Here is a 15,191-nt window from a genome sequence, read left to right as displayed (position 1 = left end):
TGTTCCGTGTCTACATGTATCCTTAAATACGAGATGGTTTGGAAGAGTGGGCGAACGCTCTTTGAGTGTTTTGAGGGAATCCTATTTCAGGGACGAATCATGCACTTACGTTGAATGTTCGCTTTGTCATGCATTGGTAAGTGAACATTTGACTTGGAACTTAGGATTTTCCCCAATGTCTGTACAGTCATGTACAGGTAACTTCCAAAATAAAGGAAACACCTGAGTAAATGAGGGATACAAAGTATATTGAAAGCAGGTGCTTCCACACAGGTGTGTATAAAAATGCTGGGCAAGCCTAGTTGGCCATTTTCTTTGACCACAATGGCTAGAGGAAGAGATCTGTGACTTTTTGAAAGAGGGTTGATTGTTGGGGCATGTTTGGCAGAAGCTTCAGTGACTAAGACTGCTCAACTTGCTGATGTTTCACGATATGGCGGTCTGTCACCAGATCTCAACCCAATTGAACACTTATGAGAGATTCTGAAGCGGTGCCTGAGACGGCGTATTACACCATCAACAAAACACCGAATTATGGAGTTTCTCGTAGAAGAATGGTGTCGCATCCCTCCAATAGCATTCCAGACACTTGTTGAATCTATGCGAAGGCGCACTGAAGCTTTTTTGGCGACGTGGCGGCCCACCGCCCTATGAGGACACTGTTAGTGTTTCCTTTATTTTGACTTACCTGTATTTTTCTAGTGCTGTAAAAGTAGTCTCATTGGGTTCAGTAAAAGATGGCATGGTACCATCTGATCAGAAGATGCGTCATGGTGGAGGGGTTCTGACTTAGAATATGTGGACAACTACAAATACCTAGGTGTCTGGTTAGACTGTAAACTCTCATTCCAGACCCACATTAAGCATCTCCAATCCAAAATTACATCTAGAATCGGCTCCCTATTTCGCAACAAAGCATCCTTCACTCATGCTGCCAAACATACCCTTGTAAAACTGACCATCCTACTGATCCTCGACTTCGGTGATGTCATCTATAAAATAGCCTCCAACACTCTACTCAACAAATTGGATGCAGTCTATCACAGTGCCATCTGTTTTGTCACCAAAGCCCCATATACTACCCACCACTGCGACCTGTACTCTCTCGTTGGCTGGCCCTCGCTTCATACTCGTCGCCAAACCATTTGGCTCCTGGTCATCAAGTCTTTGCTAGGTAAAGTCCCGCCTTATCTCAGTTCACTGGTCACCATAGCAGCACCCACCCGCAGCACGCGCTCCAGCAGATATATTTCACTAGTCACCCCCAAAGCCAATTCCTCCTTTGGCCACTTTTCCTTCCAGTTCTCTGCTGCCAATGATTGGAACGAACTGCAAAAATCACTGAAGCTGGAGACTCATATCTCCCTCACTAACTTCAAGCACCAGCTGTCAGAGCAGCTCACAGATAATTTCACCTGTACATAGCCATCTGTAAATAGCCTATCCAGCTACAACATCCCCATTCTGTATTTATTTATTTAGCTCCTTTTGCACCCCAGTATCTCTACTTGCACATTAATCTTCTGCACATCTATCACTCCAGTGTTTAATTGCTATATCGTAATTACCTCGCCACTATGGCCTATTTATTGCCTTACCTCCCTTATCTTACCTCATTTGCAAAAACTGTACATAGACTTTTTTTCTACTGAATGTTTGTTTGTTTACTCCATGTGTAACTCTGTGTTGTTATGTGTCAAACTGCTTTGCTTTATCTTGGCCAGGTTGTAGTTGTAAATGAGAACTTGTTCTCAACTAGCCTACCTGGTTAAATAGAGGTGAAAAAAAAGTATGCCATTGACTGTTCTCATCAGTTATGGTGACTAACTGGCTGGAAACAATGCTTCACAGAGAGAACACCGTTCAGCTGAATCGGGACTGTTTATTGGCTACGGTACTGTCTCTGCCTGGTTCCGCTCCTCTTGTCTGATTCAGGACCAGTGGGTGTCTGCTTTGATCCCATTATGACCGTGATCGTATGCCAGGGTGCTAATGCACTTTCCCCCACGAGCCATCTCCTCAGCGGGTCTCAATGATGCTGCTTATGTCGAACTGATTGATACACATGCACACACCTCATGTTGTACCACTCAGTGTTCGTATGGTTAACCATTTCACTACATACTGAAGCTATACTTCCAATGCTGTCAATAACTCCCGATTCCTCTACATTAATCAAATGTTAGAAGGTAATCTTATCTAGCGAACAGCAATAAAAGGGGCTGCAGTATAGAGGTGGTGATCCATTTGAATTCAATCTCTTTCAGACAGTACCCATTTTGACTTGAATGAAACCTTCCATATGTATTTGCTCATTGTATAAGTGATCTGAAGGCGGCTTTTTGGACATGAGTTTCAAAACATTCAAGAGACAAAGACATTCAAAGTTGACCAATTTGGCATACCCCATCATACCATGAGACACGTCTTCATCGCTGGAAAAGATAATTGGTTGAGATTATAATTTTAAAAGCATATTTATTTATTTCATGTCAATGATCTAAAATACTTCTTCGTGTTTGCATGTTTTGTAGCTTAGACCCTATTTTACATCAAGGTTTTTTTGTGCCGGCCATCGGTTCAGACACATTAACATTAGCTTTTTCTTAGATCAAAGCGCACATTGCACAGTTTTTCTAGGGCTAAATCAGATCCAGGCTAAACTGTGCTATCTAGTAGGGAGTTGTAGTTTCCAACAGACCAATAGTCTACATATTTTAATGCATAAAACATGGTAATTGACTACAATGACCATAACCCATTGCGCATCTACTTGTCCGGTCTGTTTTTCTTTTACGCCTGTGGTAATTAACTGATAATTGGTATTCAGCAGTCATAAAAGTATGCCTTATTTACTTTGAAGAACCACTAAAATAGTGATTTTTGTCAGACAGCATAGGGCAGCAGCTCTATAGAGATGATGACCTGGAATTTAAATAAAGTCATCAAATAAAACAAATGTAATATACAGAACTGAACCATTTTATAAAAGTAATGTGAAATAAATGAGTGATGAGCAGTAAAGGGACTACCATCATGGGACTTTTACAGCATTCAACCCAAATAATCTAAACCAGAATCAAATTAATTTTGTATTTTTTAATAATCGAACCGAAGCGTCCTCAAAAAGCACTAATTTCTCAGCACAACTGATACATCTACTAAAATGGGAATAGATTTTAAATGTCAACTTTTTAAAATGGTACCACAAAGATGGTTGGAGGTCCACACATCAGAGAATGTTGACTTGAATGGGAATATCTGTTTTAAATGATACTGTTATAGGAAACCTATTGAAATATAGATAATAGATATGGCCATTTTAAGTTGACATTCAACAGTGGGTGGACCGTTGGCCATCTTTGGGTAGTAATTCAATTTAAATGGACATTTTCAGTGGTGTACCAGCTAAATTGCTGTTGTCTGAAGGGATGGGTCCTATTTCTATGATTCTATGAAATAACACCCACCCTGTGTACAAGAGTAAGCTTTTATATGATATCAAAGCTGAACTGTTTCTGTTTTCCAGTGAGGAAGACATGGATGTCTCATGATATGCAAATCGGGTGAATTTGAAATGTTTTGGCATTCATGTCCAATGTATTTAAAAAAAATGTTCTATTTCACCTTTATTTAACCAGGTAGGCCAGTTGAGAACAAGTTATCATTTACAACCGCGACCTGGCCAAGATAAAGCAAAGCAATGCGACAGAAACAACACCACAGAGTTACACATGGAATTAACAAGCGTACAGTCAATAACACAATAGGAAAAAGAAGAATGTCTATATACACTGTGTGCAAATGGCATGAGGAGGTAAGGCAATAAATAGGCCATAGTAGCAAAGTAATTACAATTTAGCATATTAACACTTGAGTGATAGATGAGCAGATGATGATGGTGTGTAAGTAGTGATACTGGTGTGCAAAAGAGCAGCAAAGTAAATCAAAACAATATGGGGATGAGGTAGGTAGATTGGGTGGGCTATTTATAGATGGACTATGTACAGCTGCCGCGATCGGTTAGCTGCTCAGATAGCTGATGTTTAAAGTTAGTGAGGGAAATGTAAGTCTCCAGTATGGAAAGTTTAAATTAAAAGGGATGCTGTCAAAAAGTGATTGAATTCAAATGGATTTACCCTTACATCACCGTCAGACTTAGGCCTGTATCATAGTGGAAGCTTCCAGATCTCTGACGGCTCACCCTGTCTCACTGATCCCTTTCACAGTGGACACACATCCAGACGGCCTCTCCACTCTGTCCCTAGATGTTATCTCCAGTGCCACACGTCCCCACTACTATGTACTTCTCACGCAAACGCACATTATTGAGTTGGCTTTGGAAGTCTGTAATTATTGTTTAGAAGTGTGTGTGTGTGTGTGTGTGTGTGTGTGTGTGTGTGTGTGTGTGTGTGTGTGTGTGTGTAGGAGGGGACTGTCCATAATTATGTGGCAGCAACGGCGGATCGACTTGAAAGAGCCAAGTGCTCATAAAAGGATATTTATACCCGATTCATTACACGTTCAACGACTGTTCAGTCGGGAACACTTACCCCCAAATGAGATGGTTAAAAAGACCCTCCCCTCCAATTGGACACACTTCTTTTCCACTGGGCCAATAAAAAGGCCCTGGTTCAGAGGACGAGCTGTATTCCATCATTTCTGCAACCCAGAGGTATTTGAATGTTCAGGCTTCTCACTTACAGGCAAGTAGCAATATGAGATGCATTGTACACTGTACCCTGTCATGATAGAAGCCTCCATTCTCACGGAGTCCTGTTTTAATTATGGGTCCTAGCAGCACAGCTGCAGGAACTAATTTGTTTTGGTTAGAATTATTATTATTGTGATCCCATTCCTTCTAGACATTCAAGAACCAATTAGTACAACGTTTTACGTTGGTTTTTCAGCTATGTTAGAAAGCACAGCTTCTTGCAGGATTTCCGACAACCCCCAGACAAAGTGTCATGTATGGAGAGACTTCTTGAGTGTGACGAACGAGCAAATGTTTCTGAAGTCATTGTCAGTCGTTCAAATGGAACCAATCTCCTCAGACCTTCAGAGAAGACCGCACAGGGTCTCTCTTGTCTTTGAGAGGAAGATTCTGCTCTAGTCTTCCTGTCTACAGCACCACTTTAATCGAATGGAGGAGACCGACTCGTCCCCCGTAGCGAGCCAGCTTCCGCCCGTGTGAGCCACTCAGAGCCATGACCTCTAAAGCCTTTTAAAGCGGAAGTGAGACGGGGAGAAAAAGGAGAAGACTCAAAGGGGACTTTGTGTTGGCGATGAACTTGGCCAAGAGGGTCGCTTTTGGGAGAGAGTTGGATGGTGGGGGAGAGGGTAAGATTTTAGAGGGGGGGTCAGATAATTTACGTCTTGAGAGAAAAGGGGGTTTGTTGGGGTTCCCTTCATGGTGGTGACACGATGGGGCCCTTTCTCTCGCTCTGCTGTGGCCCGGCCACAAAGAGGGGATTTCTTCATTTATTTCTTCAATTTCATGCCATGTCGACCCAAAAGGGCCTCTCGGCCTCCTCTCCAAGACTACCCTGTCCACCCTCACTGCCAAATCTCTCCCTCCCTTCCCAGCAAAAAACCAAGAGCCCCTTTTTTTGGTGGACACTACTGTTTTTAGCTTGTTTTCTTTTGGGGGGGTTGTGGGCGGTGAACTGCGATGTTAGGCTACTTGGACAAAGCTTGGATCTGCAATTCACTCAGGGGCTTCGTTTTTACTGGTGTGGGAACTGGAGCGAATTGAAAAGGGGGGTTGGGTAGAGAACCTGACAAGTGTATTTAGTGCTTGGCTATGTTATTGATACACTGGGTTCTCTTGTGACTGAGCTGGCCTGGTGCTCATCGACGACCATAGCTGCTGAATGCCATCGCTGGTGAGCAAACAGGAAAATACTCCAGCTTTGTACCAGTCTCTCCCCTGACTCCCACCCCAATGCTTGGTTATGTAAGACCTGCTAGACTACCGTGAGAGAGTTCTGCCCCATTACGAATCATGAAATGGGGTTGGCAGCATGTATTTAGAAGTATATGCAGTACCTGTTTCTTATGAGTATTTGCCATATCATTTTCTCTTGCCCAGTAGACTGCCTACAAGTGGAAGACTTCCAATCCTGTTACATTTTGAAAGATTCGCCGATTTGCGTTTTTATTTTTCCTCTCCATGTGTTTCCTGTTCACACCCACAGTTGTTCATTGACCCATGAAAGGGTTCCTACCAGAGAAGGTGAAATGGGGATCTTTGCTCCTCAATTGACTGACCTCTTTAACAGGTGCGCACGCACGCACACACAGGGAAAAGAGAACCATAATGACGCACATACTTTCTTCACTTTGCCCATGGTCGTACCCAGATGTAATTCCTGGAAACCAGTGGTTGATTTGCTTTTTCATCATACCACTAATACTCTAGGCCACTTCCCCTACAGCCACCCATCACAAAATAACAGCCTTTTCATTTGCTTAACAAAGGCATGCGTGAGACCATGCAGCAGTTTAGTGGCAAAATGTACCTGCCGCCCTTTCCTTGGCCAACCTTCTGCCCTCCTCCTCCATCACGTCTTCTGCTCTCCTCTCCTCTTCACAATGGACGAGCGGACCCTTTTGTGACTTCTGCTTTTTCTTGCCCCTCCCCCTCTTCTCCCTCTTCCTTCCCCCTCAGCCCTTGGCCCTGAGCTGCAAAACATCTGACTGTCAGCAACAGCAATCACATGAGGTGCAGAGAGAGGGCTTAGAGTTTTATTCAAATGCGCACACACTTATTTTTTTTAAAGAAACCCCCGTGCTACTTTTAGCATCACGTTCTATCTTTTTTTCTGCCTACCCCTCTGCCAGATTAGCGGCATGGGATCCACGAAAAAGCTCTCCTGTCTGTGTTTGAATGAAGGACTGAAAAAGGCTTACCCTTTTTGGCTCCTTGTTTAAACACACCCATCACTGATGTGGAGAGGGAACGTGGGAAGATGAATGATGGTAACTCAACAGTAGGACTTTTGACAACCCCAGTCAGACGTTTGGTTGATGTTTGGAGAGTGTCACTATGTCACTGTGACTTAGCAGTGAGCACACTCCATGAGTTGTGCAAAAAAATGTTGATGCACGGACAAAGTGGCGATGTTTAGTTCAACGCCAGTTAACTGCCCAAACGGAACAGAATATCCTTTGAGACATTTAACAAATCAGCCGAGGAGGGCCCCCTCTTCAACCCCCTGTGTCATTCATAAGGTTGTGAAGTAGAACATTCCTAGTCAAGGTGCCGTGAATCTCCTGATTAATCCTGTTAAATTAATCTGGATAACCTTTTCAGAGCGTCTATAACCCCATTAAAGGGATCCCTTTCCTCTCGTGAATCCACGTGTGTATTCAGTGAGGGGAAACATTCGGAACATTGCAGATAGAAATGTAATGAGTCGAGATGACGCCAGTCCCTGTTCTACTCAAAACATTTCTAGCTGAACGTGCTGTAACCTCCAGAACAGACCCCACGTGCTAACAGCGTGATGGCACTTCCAGCATCGCCACTACAGCTGACTGACTTTGTGTGAGGATCTCTGATTTTACCCCACTTTCGCAACTTGGAACGCTCCTGCCGGCTGTTATGACATAGCAAAATGATCCACTTCTCTATCAGTTAATCCCCAGCTGAATGCACCACTTTTTTGTTTCTTACTGAATGTGCCAATTTAGATTTCCCCATCAGATAGATGGTGCTTGTTATTTCACAATGTAAAGAGGAGATATAGCTGTAGCACTTCCTCCCCGTGTCCCAATGGACACAACTGCGTCACAGGGACTATGGGGTTGATTTGGTCCACACGACCAGGGGAAGTCGAGCTTTAATGAATGTAGTCTGGTGTTACCATCACCACTCTCAACAGAATGGTCTCAAATATGAGCTGATTGAAAGCGGCCTTCTTTCTACGTCAGTATTTCATGTGATTTTAGAATTTTGAACACAGTCATGTTTAGATTGGCGAGCTTAGCTCAGAGGGGCCACTTGTCGTCAGACTGGCTTAGGGTCAGAAAATAGTGTGTTTTAGAATCGGAGTTGTGGTCCGTAGGCATGAAACGGGCGAGAGCGTTTTAAAGTGGAGGAGGTCGTCAACTACCTTCCAATAAGAAAGGTCACTGTTCATTGCTCCATTTCAAATATGTTTTCTGTGGCATACCCAGTGAACCCGACCCAGGCGCTTCAATCAGAGGGCAGACGTTGGAGGCAGCAGGCCTTTTCACTCTCCAGTCACTTTCCAGTTGAGCGAATGGAGAGCCCGACGCCAGCATATGGTCCGTCTGCTCGTTCACACCTCTCGGTCTGGCCCCTCCTCGCTTCGCTAATTCACAACAAACGGCGAACCCGGTCACCAACCCACATCTGACCCTTTGGCTGTTGGTCATACAAGACTGGACCACGTTTGGCTGAGCATGCCTCCGGCAGCTTGTGGCAGAGAAAGGCTATCTATCTGTCTGTGGTGACGGTTGGGCGTTGGCTACTAGCTCTCATTGCGCTTCCTCTTCATCTATGACATAAAAAGAGTATGGAAGTAGAAATAAATAAAACCCTAACAAACTCATTTTATGAGTAGTAGTAGTGTAGCCGTATGCATCTTATGGTGACGTCCAAGGTTTTGTTGCGGTTCCTAACCAATCAAGCTTTTGATGTAGCCTGTGTTCAGAAGTCAACTGCATTAATCATATCTGTGGGCCTAAGACTTTCGGGCCTAATATGTTTAAATGTCACAGTACTGCAAAGTTAGTCTTAATGCTATGATAATTTCCCAACTTTCAATTCTCCAACAAGAACTTATTAATTTAGCGGTAGCCCACTACTGTACACTCTGCAGCTCTGTCTTAACTTCTTGCAGTGTGTTGTTTGCACAAAACCAGCAGTTCTGTTCATGCATGTCCTGATTGGAAATGTTCAAACCGACATGTCACTCGCACACTTCCTCTCTTCACAAAGCTTCACTTCCTGTCGCAGGACAGCCTCCTTGCAGGTTTTGTGTTGCGAGCCAGCCAGCAGATCTTCACTCACTCTGTGTGCATTGTTTGTTTATTTCCCCTTCCCCTCTGAGTCCAGCCACCGCATATCTAACTTGAAAAAAATAAGCACTTTTTTTTAATAGATTTAGACAAAAGAAGTTTTCATTTCCTGTTTGCACACCACAGAGGCACCAACAAAGAAAGAAAATAAACAGCAGCAAACCCTTTGTAACTGGGCTTCTGTGTACTAGACCTAAGTGGGACTTTTGTCAAATGCTGTCTTAACTAATTGACTTGTAGTAGTGTTTGTTAATGAGGGGTAACAGGAGTGCTGTTTGTGAAAATGGCAATGAAAAGCTAACATGCAAATGAAAAGCTAAGCGCGCTCGTGTGAGGAAATGCATCGGCGTGGGCTTATTAAAGCTCACTCAGAATTATACACAGATTTAGTGCCTCTTGAAGGTGTCACAAAATGTTTGTTGTGGCGCTGTTGACCCTCATTGTTTGGGGAAGTGAGCAGTTCCCTTGCACGTAGTCTTCTGACCATTGAAATAACATATTGAAGCTAGGTCTGCAGCACCAGCTTGTGCATCAAAGTTGATTTAATGTAATAAGGATCCCCATAAGCCGGCGCCAATGGCAGCTAGTCTTACTGGGTTCCGACACCGAATGAAAAAGACATTGCAGACAAAAGACTTGACAGTTTACATACAAAGTGATAAAACATTCCTTTTTTTTAAACATTTTTTTTACCTTCATATCATTAGGTCCACACAATTACCATGTTGCAAGTGAACATTCTGTATGAACTAATTATTAATATGTTGTCACTGAGGCTGTACTGTGATTCGTATACCTAGCGTTCCCCCGACTCTCTCGCTAAAGCATGGAAATAACCAGACCCAGCCAAGATAGGTTTAATATTGGGTGGCATTTTTCTAATACCTGGTTATTACGGGTGGGATTTAATCGTTTCCTCTTCCACAGACCCCAGAGTCGGGCTCAGTAATGAGTTGAAAGCAGGTGGGCTCTTAGGAGAGGGGGAGGAGGGGGGGGGGCAGAATGTATTCAGACCAGAGAGAGCAATAAAAGCACATCTCCAAGGCAATCCTGACAAAGCCCTCAGTGGCTCATGAGGGGCACAACAATTAGAGGTATGGCTGCCTGGAAGAGAAGGGGATTCGTACGGGGAATTGACGATTGGGGCCTGGGTGATGAATCATTCATTAGTGTTATTGTACCCCTTTGGTAGAAGAATTAATGGTTTGGTTTATTTAGCATTCAAAGTTGTTTGTGGCTTATGGTGTATGACTGAACGTGTGTGTGTGTGTGTGTGTGTGTGTGTGTGTGTGTGTGCACGCTGAGTGTGTTGGCACTGGCAGCAAGCCACCAAAAACACAACAGTGACAGAGTGCGCAAGTCTTTTTGGAGCTCCAACAATCAATCAAGTATGCCTCTGTCCAGATCGCACACTGGAAACCAAGCCCTGACTGAGACGGTGCACACAAGGTTGAAGACTCAGCAATTACCACAAGTGATACTCTCATCCCTACTGTATAACCTATTGCTAGCAAACTGGACAGTGTATTTATATCTCAAGACCAAAGCTAAACTACAAGTTGAGATATTGAGTCAAGCATTCAGTGGTTTAGCTGTGATTAATAGTATTTGTATGCTACTTAAATACTTTGAGATTTGGCTTTTCAACCGGAAAAGTAAAAACATTTCTGGGGTGTCTAATACTGGACCGTCTGGCGGTCATTTGTCTGGCAAGCCGAGTTTAAGAATGAACTGATCTCCTTTGGGAGTGCCATATGAACAAATTCACCCTTCCAGCCCATAGCCCCTCTGGCTACAGACCCTGGATTTGTAATATTGCTCCTCTGCTCCATTCACCAGCTGTGCCTGACCTTGCACCATACAGTAGCAGACGATTAATCACCGAGATGAATCTGGGGATCTCCAAAATGAAATTTGTGGCCCTGGTCGGTGTATCATTTGACGTGCTGTTATTAGCACATTATGTATTGACGATTTACCTAAATGTAGTCTGCATGCTATTTTTAGCTATCAGTAAGAGCACAGTGGATTACATATGCAGTGTCAGGTGTCTTGCCATCAGGGTTGGGGTCAATTCAAATAAAATGTTTTCTATGACAGTTCATGAATTAAAATGTATTTCAATTCAATTGACAAAAAATAACTAACTGAATTGACCCCAACCTTGCTTGCTATTTATGACTCGCTTAGCTTTTTTTTGTTGGCATGCATACCTTGCATATTGTACTTTTATAATTAATTTATAGAGCATATCCCAACCACAGTGGGGAGTGCCCAACAGAAATGCACATGATGCTTTTTCTTTCTCGTCCCTGAGTTTTCAAACGTCACAGCCTATGGGGGTCAAGTTGTGCCCTTTGACTCCTAGAATGCCGGTTTCACCCAATCACAGCAGCTCTAACTGTGGGATCAGTCGAGTCCTCTGGCAGCTTGCCTTCCACCTCTCTGTCACGTTCCCCTAGCGAGAAACGACAACAGTAACCATGGTAGTGTCCTCCCTTACCTTGATTTGCCTATTTACAACAAGAGAAAGGTTGATCTTACTTACCGAAGCGGAAAACCAAAGCCCCAATGACTGTTCACTGACGTCAAAAACCTGCATAAAGGGCAACCTGAGCCCTGGACATATGAAAAACAACAGTGTCAGACGTAACCTACCACCTTAATTGATTTGGAAATAACAAGTGAATAGTCATCGTAGAAGCATGTCCAATGGAAGATTCCTGTCAGCATGAATCTGTGATGTCTACTCTCTACACATTGTTTATTGTTTTGTCTGATTTTTTTCCTTGCCAGCCACCTGTTTTTAAATTTATTATAATTTTTGTTTAAATTTAAGGATACTGACTCCTCAATATTCAGCCATGCCCCCCCCCCCCGGTCAGAATTCTTTGAAATCTGACCGGCCAATGTGTTACCTGATCTGCACCCCCCATTCTGTGATGCTGGTAGCGGCGCATGGCGATTTGAGATGGACAAAGCTGCCCCCTCTTGTCTTAAAATAAACAAGTGCAGTCGTTTGGTGACGGAACACTGCCGATAGCCAATACAGCCCAGGTGAGAATCACTGGTGTCTGGATGTAACACAGACACCGAAAGGACCTCTTTGTTGCTTGCGGCCTCGCACACTTATACAAACCCCCTTCCTCCACATCTTTGTGGCACATTTAGACATTTTAAGAGCAAGACCGTCCATGGTGCAGTTGTATGAACTACGAAGTCACAAATAAGTTGCGGCTCGAGATACTCTCGTTTTCCCCTCCTCTCCCATTCTATACCAACCCTAACCCCCCTCACACCACTCCTCCATGCCCATGCCCCTGTCCTCCTCACCATGTAGTGTGGAAGTCCTTGTTTCTTGCCCCCCTTCTAAGATGCCAGGGGGCAATCTTCCACATGAATGGACTCCTTCAACATGGACATGGTACAAGTCACCATATGGGAGGATTAATGAGTATATTATGCCTGGAGCACAATTCACCCGTTCTGAACCATCCCAAAGCAGAACAGCACCAGACCTGGGTTCAAGCCCTATTTGAAATCGTTCCAAGACTTGGAGCATTTGTTCTAGTCTGCCTGGAGCGCCAGATGGGTGGGATTTGCAGTAAGGGGATTATTTTATTGCTACATATTTTATTGCGTGTGTGCATCTGCCTGCTCTGTCATTGTGGATAGGGATGAGGAGGTGTAAAGCAGTGCCTCCAAACCCCACAAGAGGTTGGGGTCCACTTTGCAAATGCCGGATGAGCAATCTGCTTCCTTGTGGACTGTCTATTAGGCGTCATGATCAAGTTCCACATACATTTTCTTTTACACACACTGCTCCTATTTGGCAAGCGTTTGCTTCGTAGAAGTTGTGAGAGACATTCAAAGACAGACAATCAACCTGAGAGGAAGTGAGGTGGGAAGAAAGAGACAGAGGGGGGCATTCTAGTACCCCCTCCCTTTTTTAGTTTTCTCTCGTCAGGATTTGAGTGACAGGTCAGCTTTCTGCAGGGAGACGCAGTGCTCACAAACACACTGTTGCGAGCCACTGAGCAGCTGATCAGTCTGACGTGGGCTTATCACCGCACAGCTACATCGAGGAAATGGGAAAAGGTGTGATGCTCAATAATTGAGGTATTTATAGAGGTGTCTCCGACGATTTCCCAGGTACATTGGTTTAAGTGTCTTCTATAGCAAGGGCTTACAGTATACATTAGTTACACGTACCATGGGGATTCTGTATGCATGTAAGGTATTTGAGGCAGAGCTTAAGCTAAACACAGGTGAGAGCATAATATTTACGAAGCTCACCGGATGAAGTTCACCCCCAACCTAACCCTTAAATCTAAAGTAAACTGACGACTGCAATCCCCCATATCGTATATTGCTGTACATATACCACCTAGTGTATGATACATGCAGTATGAACCTAACCACTATCTTTCTCTTTTCTTTTTTTTCCTCATGCAGGCCTTTTTGCACAGAATCCGACAAACTGCCGAAGAGCAACAGTGTCTGTCGCCTGAGCATGTCAAGGTAAATATGGCCGCCTATTAAAAACTATCCTAATGATGCTTTGACAAAAATTACTACGTATAAAATATTTTTTACAAAATGTGGCGAGGCCCTATGGGTCCTCGTCCAAATAAGTGCACTATTTAGGAAATAGGATGACATTTCAGACGCACCCTCTCTCTGCTACCACAGATCCTGTTCTCCAACATTGAGTCAATCCTGGACGTTCACAGAGAGGTGCTGTCTGCAGTGGAGGCCAGCCTGCACCCGGAGCCACAGCCAGGGCATGCCCTCGGACAAGTCTTCCTCCAGTTTGTGAGTGACACACACTTCCATGCACACACACGCTTGCAGTGCACATATATATGGACACAGAGACCGGCTTGAGCATAAACGCCCAGCTACGCTCTGACGCTACTTCTCACACCCTACCCTATCCACTGTTTCAATGACCTGCAGTTAGGATAAAAGATCAAAACTCATGTGAAAGTGGCCCTCGACAACTTTCATATAATAATATACACACAATCCACTCCCTCTCTTCCTCCCTCGCTAATTCCCCCATCCCGCTCCCCCCTCCCCTCGAAAAAGCCTGCATCCTGTCAGCCAGAAAGACCCCTCTATCCGTTCCTCGCCAACCCCATGCAAGGCCCCTGTCACTTGCATCCCCTTCAGCAGATTGCTTTCCTCCCTCCGTCCCTCAGTTCCCGACACCCCCCTCCCCCCTTTTGAACTCGTTTGGCCCTTGGGAACAACAAAGAGCTGCCTGTGTCGGGGGAAGAGATGGTGTGTCAGTCATCAATGGGACAATGGCGGAACTAGTTGCTCTTGCGCACACACAGACACATGGACACACACGCAGAGACACGCATCCACACACATACACACTTAGGGGACTTTGTAGAACGAGGTATTAGCTTGAGGATTGTCACCTGACAAAAAGCATATTGTAAAGGGTGTTTGTTCAAACAGAAAGCTCCTGTAGTCAAACTAAAACTATCAATATTCTATTAATTGAAAGGATGTTGAGAGTAGCCTCCTCAAGGAGGTGGTAACCAAGCTTTGTTTTCTAATTGGACTACTATACTGTAGAATACTCCTATCAAGAGCTCTCAGAATAAGTTCTGTGTGTGTGGGTGGAGGGGGGAGAATCTTCACATGGCCACTGGCATTGTAGCTCCGTATTCATTACAGAGCTCTCTGTCTGTGTCCTCTCTCTCCTTCAACACTGACACCTCTCGCCCAATCAATTGCCCCCGTTTGGTGCACTCCGCCTCCTGCCCTTGACCCCAGTGACAGCAGACACCCCTGCTGAGATCTGATTAACCCCCAGCATTGTTCTGCTGTCAATCAAAGCCAGAGAAATACATCCTGATTCTCCTCTTATCTCTCTCAAGCTCTGTCTATTCCAATGTTGCTTAGATCACACTATAACCCAGCATTGTTGAGCGGGCCATTCACTGTCAGTCACAATCACAGCATACAGATTCTCCTCTCTCTGAAGATCTGTCTTATTTCAGTGTTGCTCATAGGCCACAGTATAAACCAGCACAATGGCTTGATTCCAATTCAAAAGCATACTCCCAGTGCCTGATAAAGCTTACATTCATCAAAGGGGGAGAGGAAGTGAGAGTGGAAAATTG

At 44.3% G+C, this 15,191-nt stretch overlaps 1 protein-coding gene across 1 annotated transcript in view; it reads left to right on the top strand.

Moving 5' to 3' along the window:
- prex1 (phosphatidylinositol-3,4,5-trisphosphate-dependent Rac exchange factor 1) overlaps positions 1–15,191 on the top strand; it is a 111,868-nt gene that overhangs the window by 7,969 nt on the left and 88,708 nt on the right. The window contains exons 2-3 of the mRNA XM_035740970.2: positions 13,504–13,569; positions 13,741–13,863. Coding sequence (XP_035596863.1) covers positions 13,504–13,569; positions 13,741–13,863 — 189 coding nt within the window. The remainder of the gene's footprint in view (positions 1–13,503; positions 13,570–13,740; positions 13,864–15,191) is intronic.

This window comes from Oncorhynchus keta, chromosome 28, assembly GCF_023373465.1.
Source record: "Oncorhynchus keta strain PuntledgeMale-10-30-2019 chromosome 28, Oket_V2, whole genome shotgun sequence".
Lineage (NCBI taxonomy): Eukaryota > Metazoa > Chordata > Actinopteri > Salmoniformes > Salmonidae > Oncorhynchus > Oncorhynchus keta.
Note: the sequence above shows the minus strand (reverse complement) of the source record. Positions and strands in the feature narration are given on the sequence as shown.